Genomic DNA, 11,599 nt, shown 5'->3' on the forward strand with positions numbered 1-11,599 from the left:
AGCTTAATTTTGCAGCCCCTGAGCAGCTGGATTTCCTGGAGCTGGAGGGAGGACTGGCTGCAGTCAAGGTCTGGGCTGGGGAGGATGCAGGGCCTCATGGGGGGGGGGCAGGATGGGGCAGGGGCTCAGTCCTGGGGACCCAGCTCATGTCTAAAAAGGGCTGAAATCCCTGAATGCCCACGGGGTCCCTCATTATAGTAACAACACCCTCACACTCAGGCATCCTGGTGGTGGGCCCCTCCTCCCTGGCCTCCTTACCACCCCTCTGACTCTAGCCAGGGCTGCCACCAGGGGCAGGCTGGACCTCGTTCTAGGTCCTGCCAGGAGGACTAGGCAGAATGAGGAGAGGAGAAAGGGCGGACTGATCTTTTCCCTGCCCTGAGTCAGCCTCCATTGCTGCCTTCAGGTCCCCTGGCCCAGCCATGCACTTAGCTAGACCCTGGGAGGGAGTCTGCATTCCACGCCAGCTGGGTGGGGGGGTATTCAGTGACCTTTGTGTCCCCAGATGTCCAACCCACCTGGCCTTGCACCCTGAAGCTTGCTGCCCAGATTGGGCATGGTTCTGGGGCTCAGCGGACTTTGGGGCCACAGAGCACTTGGCAGTGGTGAGGGAACATGGGGGACCAGTCAGGTGTGGAGCCATGGGTCTCATGCTTGTCCATCACAGGGCGGGGTCATGATACACGTGCTGTGTGCAGGTCCCCTGTGCACACCTGACCCTCTCAGTGGAGAGGCCTGTGTGCCTGGTACACCTGTCCTCCACCTACCCCAGAGGAGTGGCCACATTCAAGCATTTCCATGTCCAACCCTCAGGGACAGTTGGGAACCTGGGGTCCAGAGAGTCAGGGACTGGCCCAGGACAAATGAGGGGTGCAGAGTCCAAGGAGCAGGGCTTCTTTCCAGTCCTAGGCCAGCCTCAACCCTCCCATGAGGTTCGCTTTGGGGGTGAGCCCCTCAGATTCTCAGGGATAGCTCCCCACCCCGTCCCATGTGGGGACATGACCTTGGGCATCCCCAGGCAGGTAGAGGCATGTGCACGCGCACACACCATTCTGACAGCCCAGCTGGGGGTCAAAGGGGAGGACACCCTGGGAGTGAGGTAGGTGACAAGGGGGAGAGAAGAAAGAGGTCAGAGAGAGCTGGGCCATGGGGCAGGGGCATCAGGACTCCTGGCAATACCCCAGATCCATAGCATGGGGAGGGGAGACACGTCAGGCTGATAGGGGGTCCCCAAGAGGCCTAGGGGGGTTTCCAGGGCACTGGGAGAGGACAGGGTCGGGGTCCAGTGTCCATCACCTCCCTGGGCACCTGGAAGCAGGAAGAGACACCCCCCCTAGTGCAGAGGGAGCTCAGCTTACTCTACGGTCAACTGGGCTGTAGAGACAGGCTGTCCCCAGGATCCCACAGGCTTGTAGAAGAGACTGTTGGCCTTGGATCTCCGTCCCTGACCCACTGTGCTCCCAGTCCTGGGAAAATGCTTTGTACTCCCTCGAGGTTCTTCTGAGCAGAGGGCAGGCTGGGGGCTGAGGACCTGGGTAGAGCAGAGCAGTGACCACTGGTTGGGGGACCAAGGTCAGGACCCTCCTTGGTGCAGCCTCAGGGTCCCCATTTGGAAGAGGTTCCAGAGTCAGTGCTCTGGCCAGGGTGAGGAGGCCTGAGGAAGGAACTGAGCACCAGGACAGGAGAGGGAAACAGGGACAAGGGAGACTTCTGACGTTTCTCACATTGCCCCCGGAGCCCACAGATCCTGCTCCTGGGAGACAAACAGAGACAGAGACAGAGATTGAACACAGGAGAGAGGGAACCAGAAGTCACAGACTTTCCTCCATCAGCTTGGAAATGACATCCCATCCTTTTGCCCCGTTCTCTTCCTTAGAGCACAGTCACACAGGCCATCCACTCTGAAGGGGAGGGGATTCCTCAGAGATGTGTGACCAGGATTCGGGAATGCCCGGGAGCCACTGTGGAGACTGCCCAGCACATGGGCGCAGGCGAGGCCATGGGACCTGAGCCTAAATCTAATGGGAGCCCCTGGAAGTCTGTGTCGTGAGAGGACAAGGTCGGAATCCGTTCATTGCAAACTTCCCATGGGGCCTGGGACACAGGCAGGAGGGGGGTGGCTTTGCCTGGACCCCAGAGCAGACCCAGCCCCTCTGAGCTGTGTTCCATGCCCCACCCAGCCCCTGGCTCATCCTTGCATTGCCAAGTGTGTGCCCCAGCCTCCTGTGATAGCAGATACGGAATGTATGTGAGGTCATACCCCTGATGGTGTCCCTAGAAGTAGAAGCCAGAACACCCACTGTGCAGATGGGGAGCCTGGGGAGGCACTGAGAGGCACAGGGTCTGTCCAGGGTCACAGCCCTGGTCACGAGCAGAAGCCCATCTGAAACCAGCTCTGCGTCCTCACAGCGGGGACACCGGCTGCACCCAGGCCCCCTGGGGACTGTGGGTGGGCGGTGTGGGTATCACTGTATGGATGGGGCATGGGGTGGAGGGTGAGCATAGAGCAGCTGGGGGAGGGGGGCCCTCGGGGGCTCTTGTGGGAGAAGGAAGTCGGGCAAGGGAGCCCCAGGCAGTGGTGACCTCACTTCCCTGACAACAGAGCCCAACAGAGTTTGGAACCCGGGTAACCAGGCACCCACATTCCAGAGCCAGCCCCCTGCCCAGCTCATTTCGTTGGAGATCCTCGAACGAAGAACATGTTTGCGTGTTGCATTCCCAAGTCCGGAGGCTGCAGGCTGAGGAAAGCGTGCCCTGCAAACACTTCCCCTCGCTGGGGATGTCCTGTCAGGGCTCCCCGACGCCTCTGGCCATTTGGCAGGAAGGACCGAAAGGTGACACCATGAGGCCCAGAGCCGGCCAGCCCAGCCCCACACACTCTGATCTGACTGTGCAGCCCCAGGTCCCCTCCGTGTGTGTGTGTGTGTGTGTGTGTGTGTGTGTGTGTGTGTGTGTGTAAAGAGGGGTCATGGAAGGTGGGGTCACCCCGAGCAGGAGCAGGCTGATGAGGGGTCAATGTCCAATAGGCAGGTCATGTTCACACCCCAGGTCAAGCCTGGCTCGGTGGGACGGGGTGTGCGGGGGCTGCACCCTTCTGCCCAAGGTTTATCCCGAGCCCTGCAGGGATGGGTCACTGCATTCCAGGTGCAGGGCTGTGCACACACAGGTCTGTGTCTGATCTGGGAGCAGCAGGGGGACTGGGTAGGAGGACAGTGGGAATGGCCTGGCAGGGCTGTGATGCCTCTGGGCCAGCTACCAGTCCCTGTCTTTGCAGAAGGCCACGGATGACACTGAGAGGAAGCTGGTGGACACGCCCTTCTCTCCAGGAGCAGGGACAGGGGATCACCTGGGAAGGATTCTGACTCCGCCCAGGCCACTGTCCCCAGTAGTCGTTCACTCAGTGAGTGTGATCCAGGAGCCAGAGCCCACGGAGGCCGAGCCCGAGGGTGAGAAGGCTGGGGCTGGGTGTGTGTGGTGTGTGGGGATGGGTCAGTGCTGGCCCCACAGGGAGGAGCCCCCAGAGGCTGGTATGGGTCCAGAAGCAAGGACCGGGCTCAGAGCACCCAGTGGGTGGACTGCAGTAAGGGGGACGTCCTGGGGAAGGTTCCTTCCTGGCTGTGGCTTCTCTGGGCACCCCTGGGCTGGGTTCTGTCTCTGCAAAGGCCACGAGAGGCAGGCAGGAGGGTGAGCTTTTCTCCTCTCACAGCTGCTCCACCATCTGAGGAACTAGAGCCGGCTCCGAGTTCATGGGCAGCTCCAGAGAGAGGGGTGGTGCCTGCAGCAACTTCAGCAGGAGACCAGGAGCCAGCAGGTGACCTGGCACCTGCCCACGGAGAGCCTGAAGCTGTGCAGGAAGAGCCTGCTGGAGAACCTGCCCACGGAGAGCCTGCCCCTGAGCCCGGCACTGCTCCTGCCCCCACACCTGCCCCTCTCTGTGCTCCTGTTCTTGCTGCTGCCCCAAATCCTGCCCCTGTTCCTGCCCCTGCCCCTGCCAGAGCCCCTGCCCCTGCCTGTGCTCCTGATCCTGCAAAGGATGAAACTCCTGCCCCTGCCCCTTGCTCTGCCTGTGCTCCTGTTCCTGCCCCAGACCCAGCTCCTGCCCCTGCGCCTGCCAGAGCCACTGCCCTTGCCCCTGCCTGTGCTCCTGTTCCTACCCTTCAGCTCTTGCCCCTGATCCTGCCCCTTCCCCTGGCCCTGCCCGTGCTGCTGTTCCTGCCCCAGAACCAGCTCATGCCCCAACTCTTGCCCTCTCCTCTGCCAGAACTGCTGCCCCTTTCCCTGCCCCTGCCTGTGCTCCCGTTCCTGCCCCGGACCCAGCTCCTGCCCCAGACTCAGCTCCTGACTGAGCTCCTGCCCCTTCCCCTGCCTGTGCTCCTGTTCCTGCCCCAGACCCAGCTCCTGCCCCAGATCCTGCCCCCTCCCCTGCCAGAACTGCTGCCCCTTCCCCCTGCCCCTGCCTGTGCTCCTGTTCTTACCCCTCACCCAGCTCCTGCCCTGGATCCTGCACCTGCCACTGTTGCTGACCCTGTCCCTCCCCTTGCTCCTGCCCCTGCCCCTGCTCTTGCACCTGTCCCTGCTCCTGTCCCTGCCCCTGCCAGAACCGCTGCCCCTCCCCCTCCCCCTGCCAGAGCAGCTGCCCCTTCTTCTACCCCTGCCTGTGCTCCTGCTCCTATCCCGGACCCAGCTCCTGCCCTGGATCCTGCCCCTGCCCCTGCCAGAGCCCCTGCCCCTGCCTATGCTCCTGTTCTTGCCCCTGACCCAGCTCTTGCCCTGGGTCCTGCCCCTGCCCCTGCCTGTGCTCCTGTTCTTGCCCCTGACCCAGCTCCTGCCCTGGATCCTGCACCTGCCACTGCTGCTGACCCTGTCCCTCCCCTTGCTCCTGCGCCTGTCCCTGCTCTTGCATCTGTCCCTGCTCCTGTCCCTGCCCCATCCCAATCCCTGCCCCTACTCCTGCTCTTGCAGGGCTCCCAGAGCCACATCCAGAGCCCACACCCTACAGGGAGAGCTCCTTGTACAATTACCCTTAGTTCCTTCACCCGAACCCGATGTCCCACCAGAATGTTTCATCTCCTCCCCCTATTATGTTTATTATTTGTTTTAAGTAAAATTACTTGTTTTCAATTGAACGCGTCATGTACATTAAGTAAATTCACAATGTTGTGCCACCCCACCAGAGAACATTGCTGCAGAATATCTCCTTCCCCAAAGGAGTCCCTGAACCAGAAGCCCTCCCTGCCCATTTCTCCCCCAGCCCAGATCCTCAAAACCCCTAAGCTGCTCTCTGTTTCTTTACCTGTTCCGGATGTTTCTGTAAGTGGAATCACAATAGGTACCTTCATGTCTGCCCACCTATTTTCAAAGGGGGCTCTTTTTTTCTGTGTTTATTTGACATAGCATTTCCCTTATTCGATACTGAAATCCCCGATGGATTACAGATCAGACATAATCATAGAGACCACTTTAGGAATTATGGGCACAATCTCAGGGCCGAGACCCCTGTTCCTGCTGGGACACCACGGCCTGACCTCAGACAGGAAACAGCTGGCTCTTCCTCTGACCCACACAGAAACCAGGGAAATGCAGAAAGCTAGTAGACACACCACAAAGGGCAAAAGCATTGCTCACAATCCAAGGCCAGAGAAAGGTTTCCCCTGCCTCTGGTCCAAACCGTGCTCCAAGTCACTGGGTTCCACAGGGACAGAGACCAAACACATGCAAGTCCAAGGGGGAGGATAGGCACGTGGGGAGTATGTGTCAGAGATGTGGGAGCTCCGGGGGAAGGACTCCGGCAAAGGAAACCCTATGGAGGCAGCACTGGTCATGTTCAGTTCAGCAGGTTTCTGGTCTGGGGACCAGCAGCCCTGGGGAGAATGTGAGGACACAGAAGTCCCCCGCAGGTTCCCTGGAGAGAAGGGTGACGGGCACCCCTGTCCGGGAGAACAGTGAGCAGCGCCCATCCCAGGCCGCACCCAGGTGCACCCATCACCTAGCATGCTCGTCCTCGGACTCACCCCTGAGAACTCTCAGTTTTTCACAGATGTATTTTCAGGAGTGCTCATCACAGCAGTGGTGGAGAGAGCAGGCTATGCTCCAACACTAATGCCCAAGGAGATGGATGGGATCCTCGGTCCCAATCCTCATGAAAGGATGCCCTGTAGCTACTGTCACAGCTTCCTCTGGGGCTTTCTCAGATCTGGGAAGCCCCTCCTGAGACTCCCGTCCTGCCACCCTGCTCCTGGGAACATTCAGAATTGTTTGATGAGGAGGTAGAAAGGATCCAGGATGACAGCAGGTCCGAGGAGAAGGATGGTCAACACTGGGAGGACAGCTGGACGTGCCCTGAGCCACCATCCAGGGCCCGGGCTATGATGCCCTGGACCTCACCCTAAATAATGGCTCCTGATGTAGGGACCCTACTTCCGTGGTTTCACACCCTCCCTCCCTACATCATTTATTCACTCCGTCATTCATTCCCCCCGCCTCTTTCCTTCCCCTCCACCCCTTCCATCCTCCCTCCCTCCCTCTTTCCCTCACTCCCATCCTCCCTCAGGCCCTCCCTCATTTAGCAGAGGATCTGGGGGCCCTGCTGTGTACTGAGCACTGGGGCTCCATCAGTGAGCACCCCCCAACCCATGCAGTCACGTCCACTGTGGGAGGTGACAGGGGCAAGTCCTCAGGGTTAGCAGAGGTGATGAGCACCAGGAATCTGCTCCTGAAAACAGAGGCCAGTTGCACAAAGAAGAGAATGGAGAGACCCATGCTTAGCACTTCCTCTAGAAAAATCTAGTCCTGAAAAGTAAGTATATCCTAGACTCAATGCAATGTGAGTTCTCATGGCAGGTACGCACTGATTCCTAGAACCAACGAAGAGTAAATCATCCAGTGTTGATGGGGGTTTGTAACACACCTTTTCTGACCAAATGACAGCGATTCAGCCAACATCTCCAGGGCCTCCAAGTCTTCTCAAGGCCTCTGCAATCCTCTGATTCTTCCATCGACCTCCTTGGGAAGCTCTGTTGTCTTCCTTGTCGCCTGCCTCTTCTGGAACCCTTCTGTGGCCTCCCCACCAGGGCCACCCTCACCGGGATTTCCCGTGACCCGTGGCTAGGTGCCCACATCCTGTGCTGGGCCCCGCGAGCCCCGTGCTTTGTGCAAGGACTGTGTGCTCACTCTGGGTCACTTGGCATCTCCCCTTGCAGCGGGCTGAATCTTCCTGTGCTGGGTCTCCTCTGAGCAGTCTGTGAGGCCGGACTGTGCCCATGTCACGGGCACCGAAGCGCGAGTCTAGAAGGTCCAGATGACCCACTCCCAGTCCCAGCGTGTAAAGAATGGGCCGAGGGTGGTTCCCAAGCAGAGGAGGACTTGGGCCCGGGGGCCTGAGGGAGGGCATGGCATAGTGAGCCTGCAGAAGGAGAGCAAGCACCATGGTGGCGTGGTGCTCAGGCCTGCTGGGAGACCAGGTCCCACGTGCAGTGGCTCTGTCCCCAGGACTGGAGGCCATCAGGGTATCCACACTCCCAGGCTGCAGGCTGGCAGTGACTTGCAGGGGGGAGACACCGCTGGTGCAGGAGAGAGCCCTCCACAGGGAGGAGGGGGCAGGCACTCCCCCAGCAGCAGGTGCACTGGGGAGGGCTGAGGGGGCATCAGCAGACAGCAGTGGCTGTAGCTGGGGTCTCCACACAGGCCCCTGCCTCACGCCCAGCACGAGATTGGATGGCCTTTGTCCCCGAAACACAAAGTCTGGCCCAGGACCCCTCCCTCAAGCCCCCACTCCCAATCCTTTGTACTCAGCTCAAGTGACAAGAAATGGCCAATAGTTTAGGTGGTGTTGGGTGCACAGGGACATTTGTTTTTCTGGCCCATGCTGTAACAGTGCTGGCATTTTAAAGATCTCAAGGCTTTGATTCAAAAACTGTAGGAAGGTAGCTTTCTGGAAACCTGCCTCTGTGCCTTGCAGCCCTCCCATCCGACCAGCTCTGCTCAGAATCCCTCCAGGCCACACACCCCCAGTCTTGGGTCCTCAGATGGCCCAGACAATGTGATCCAGGTGGGGCAGCAGGACACACTGAGGATTCCAGCAACCCCCTCCCAGAAAGTGAGGGTACCCCTGGGCGAGCTGTCTGAAAACAGCCAGGTCAGGGTTCCAGGAAGACACCAGAGGCACAGGAGGAACTGGGGAGCATCTGAAGGTCAGGTGGGGACAGTCAGAGCTTCCAGGCCCTTCTTCCCTAATGCTCCTCATCACTCAGCCTTTCTTTCAGTGAATCTGCTTGGTTTCTGTTTGCCCCAACTGTTACCCGTTGCCCTGGGCAGCAGAGACTCACATATGCCTTTAAATGTTTAGGACATCGAATGCCCTCCAGTAGCCACCTCACTACAGTTGGTGGTAAGCAAGAAGTCACTGAGGTCTCCAAGGGTCTGGACTTGGTGTTTCCCTCTTCTGAGATGGGGACACCTGTGGAAGGTGCAGGTGGCCGGCTGGTGGGGGTTGCAGGCACCTGATATGGACAGATGGTGTAGGTGAGGCCTGAGGCCCTGGGGGGGGGTGTCCGGCATCTGGACTGAACAGGTCTTCAAAGCTGCAGATTGGTTGGGATCATCTTCAGGCTGAGAAGGAAGATGAGGGGAGCAGAGGAGGCTCAGCTTAGGAGAGGGCTGAGCCACTCTTTTGGGGGAGAAGTGGGTCAGGTCCAGGATCATGGGGACAGACCTCAGGCCACTGTGTTACGTGAAATAAGCCAGTCCCTAAAGGACCGATACTGGAGGACCCCACTCGTGAGGGAGAGAGAGCACTCCGATTCATAGAGGTGGAAGTAGTTCCTGGGTACTGGGGCTGGGGAGGGGGAATGGGGGTTAGGGTCTCGTGGGTAGAGGTTCAGTTTGGGATGACAATGAAGTTGTGGCGATGGATGGAGGTGGCAGGTGCAGAGCAGTGAATGTACGTATTGCCACTGAATTGTACCCTGAAACGTGCTTAACAGTATCAGTCGTATGTCTATTACACCACAATAGGAAAGTAGTGAGTCAGGAGGACGGGGCCATCGCGAGTCCCAGGAGGGCCCTGGAGCAGGGACCCTGTATCTTAGTTCTTGCTCTCACGCTCTGCCCCTTGTTGGTGACCGAGCTCACAGTAGGCACTCAGTGAATGCTTGCTAAGATGAAGTGCAGGCAGATGCTCCAGAGAGAGTCCACAAGTGCAAACCCTCCAGTGGGCACTGAGGGATCCCAACAGGACGTGCATCCAGACAGAGCCAGTGCCCACATCTCACAAACACCAGCACAGAAATAGCCATTTAAAACCAAGGCAGGAACCGGAAATAACCCAGAGGGCTCCATGCTCCTGGAGGCCGTGCTAGCAGTCACAGCCTCTGGTGGTCAGGGGACTGGGGGGTCTGAAAGGTGGCTCGGCGCACCTCTGACCCTGAAGGCCCATGGCTCCCGCGAGGTGCAGGGACTGGGAGGAAGACCCAGCCAGGGCCCGTTCTGGCTCCAAGGCTGCTGCAGGGCCATTCCCAGCCCACCAGGCAGTGTCTGTTTAGAACCAGGGAGAAAACCTTTTCCCTCAATTGTTCTTTTTAAAGATGGTTGCTCAGCATTGACACAGAAAAACATTCGACATAAAACTGGAGTCATTCACAGCTGCAAATGACCCAGAAATTAAAGAAATGCACTGACCACAAAGAAAGGAACTTGTGCCCCAGGCAGGCCTCCTGTGCATGGGGGCGGCTAGGGGCCCTGGACATGCCCGAGCAGACAGTGCTGGACTCCACAGTTGAGGGGACAGAAGAAGGAATCTGCTCTTATGGCTCCGCTCAGAGAGGCCACCCTGATGGAGACGGGGCGAGCCCCTCATGCGTTCTGGATGTCCTGGTGATTCTTGGGCACTGCCCGAATCTCAGCTTCTTCATGACCTGGGTGGGGGGAGGGCAGCCCAGCAGCTGCGGGTCCCACATGGCCTCCAGGGGACAGCCCAGCAGCTGCGGGTCCCACATGGCCTCCAGGGGACAGCCCAGCAGCTGCGGGTCCCACATGGCCTCCAGGAGACAGCCCAGCAGCTGAGGGTCCCACAAGTCCTCTGGGGGACATCCCAGCAGCAGCTGCGGGTCCCACGGGTCCTCTGGGGCCAGCACATTGATGGGCTTGTGGTTCAGGTGGCTCTCGTCCAGCCACATGGCCTGCATCCCATTGGCCAGGTCGCCCCTCGTTGCCTTGTGACAGGCCAATGTCAGTCAGTGAACCTCCACCACTGACCCCCCCAAAAAGGCCCCCATATAGTAAAAGTTGCCCTGGTGCCTGGGGATGTGGGCCTGGGACTGCGGCCGGCGCGCGTAGTTGAAGTTCTCATTGGCCACCCAGTAGAAATTGGGGTACAAAGTGACAAAGGGGGGGACAGGATCTCCACACCCACGTGGTCGTGGAACTTCATGTCCACATCCGCACACACCAGGTCGTCCACCTCACGGAGGAAGCACTGCTCACAGAAGCGGCTGATCATCGCCATGTGCTGCATGGACACATCCTGCCAGCGCAGGGCAGGACGGACCTCGAGGACCAACACCCTCCAGCCTTCCCGGAGAGGCACACAGGCCGGGCAGCTGGTGGTTGGTGAAGACGTACTAGGTGACCCTGTGTCCACCATGAGGAGCACCACCCTCCGGCCTTCACAGAGGGGCACACGGGCCCGGCAGCTGACTAGTCAGTGAAGACATAGTAGGTGACCCTGTGTCCGCCATGAGGCGCCGCGGACTTGAGGACCACCACCCTGCAGCCCTCCCAGAAGGGCACACGGGACACGGCAGCCAGCTGGTCAGTGAAGACCTAGTAGGTAACCCTGTGTCCCACCATGAAGTGCTTCTTCGCCGTCTGCAGGACCAGCTCCAGGAAGACCACATAGCTACAGGGACAGGGGACAAGGTGAGAGGAGGGTCACTGCCAGAGGCTGGCAGCAGGACCCCGAAGCTGAGGGCCATAGACCTGTGTACCTTCTTCAAGGCAGCAGGCCCTGGGCTGCTTTAAGCAACAGCCACTCTCCTGGCCTCTCCTGAGTGAGTCTGCCCATGAGGCCTCCCTACCTTCTGCTCCCAGAGATGGGGGCCATCAGCACCCCATCTTACAAAGGGGTGCCTAAGGCTTAAGAGGTTGGAAGCCCATGCAGCCCCACATGGACTCCAGCATGCTGGAGCCAGGAACACTCCCCCTGTGCTGAGCTCCCGGGCAAACCCCCAGGTCCTGTCCCCACCTGCCAGGAGTGGAGCACCTTGGGGCACAGCCCTTGTTTCTATGCCCTACAGCCTGGGTAGAACCAGCAGGGCCGGCCACCTGCCCCATTTCGTTTTGAGTGGGATGTCACCGGCCCCCACAGAGCTGTCTCCACCTCCTGTAGGGTCCTCCTTTGAAGGCTACTGGGCATTCTGCTGACAAGGTCCTCAGTAAACCACTGGTATTCCTAGGAGGGGTCACCCTCAAACTCCCCCAGGTCAGGAATCAGGTCCAGCCCATGGGCAGGGAAGGGGAAAGAGGACCTCTGGAAGAAGAAGGAGCTTGTTTAGGCCCCAGGCTTGAATCCAAGGGTGTAAGCTTCCAAGTCCAGGTCTACATC

At 59.3% G+C, this 11,599-nt stretch overlaps 1 protein-coding gene and 1 pseudogene across 1 annotated transcript; one reads left to right on the forward strand and one right to left on the reverse strand.

Moving 5' to 3' along the window:
- Positions 1-2,552: 2,552 nt before the first annotated feature.
- On the forward strand, positions 2,553-6,389 carry LOC148110556 (uncharacterized). Its single transcript, XM_087865846.1, has 5 exons — positions 2,553-2,834; positions 3,275-3,446; positions 3,707-4,459; positions 5,252-5,310; positions 6,192-6,389. The coding sequence occupies exons 1-5, from the start codon at positions 2,700-2,702 to the stop codon at positions 6,387-6,389; spliced, it is 1,317 nt and encodes a 438-aa protein (XP_087721972.1). The 5' UTR covers positions 2,553-2,699.
- A 3,460-nt stretch (positions 6,390-9,849) lies between these two features.
- Positions 9,850-11,098, reverse strand: LOC123783364 (histo-blood group ABO system transferase 2-like; annotated as a pseudogene).
- Positions 11,099-11,599: the final 501 nt, after the last annotated feature.

The sequence above is a fragment of the Ursus americanus genome, chromosome 2, assembly GCF_024610735.1.
Source record: "Ursus americanus isolate L20-20 chromosome 2, mUrsAme1.1.p, whole genome shotgun sequence".
NCBI lineage: Eukaryota > Metazoa > Chordata > Mammalia > Carnivora > Ursidae > Ursus > Ursus americanus.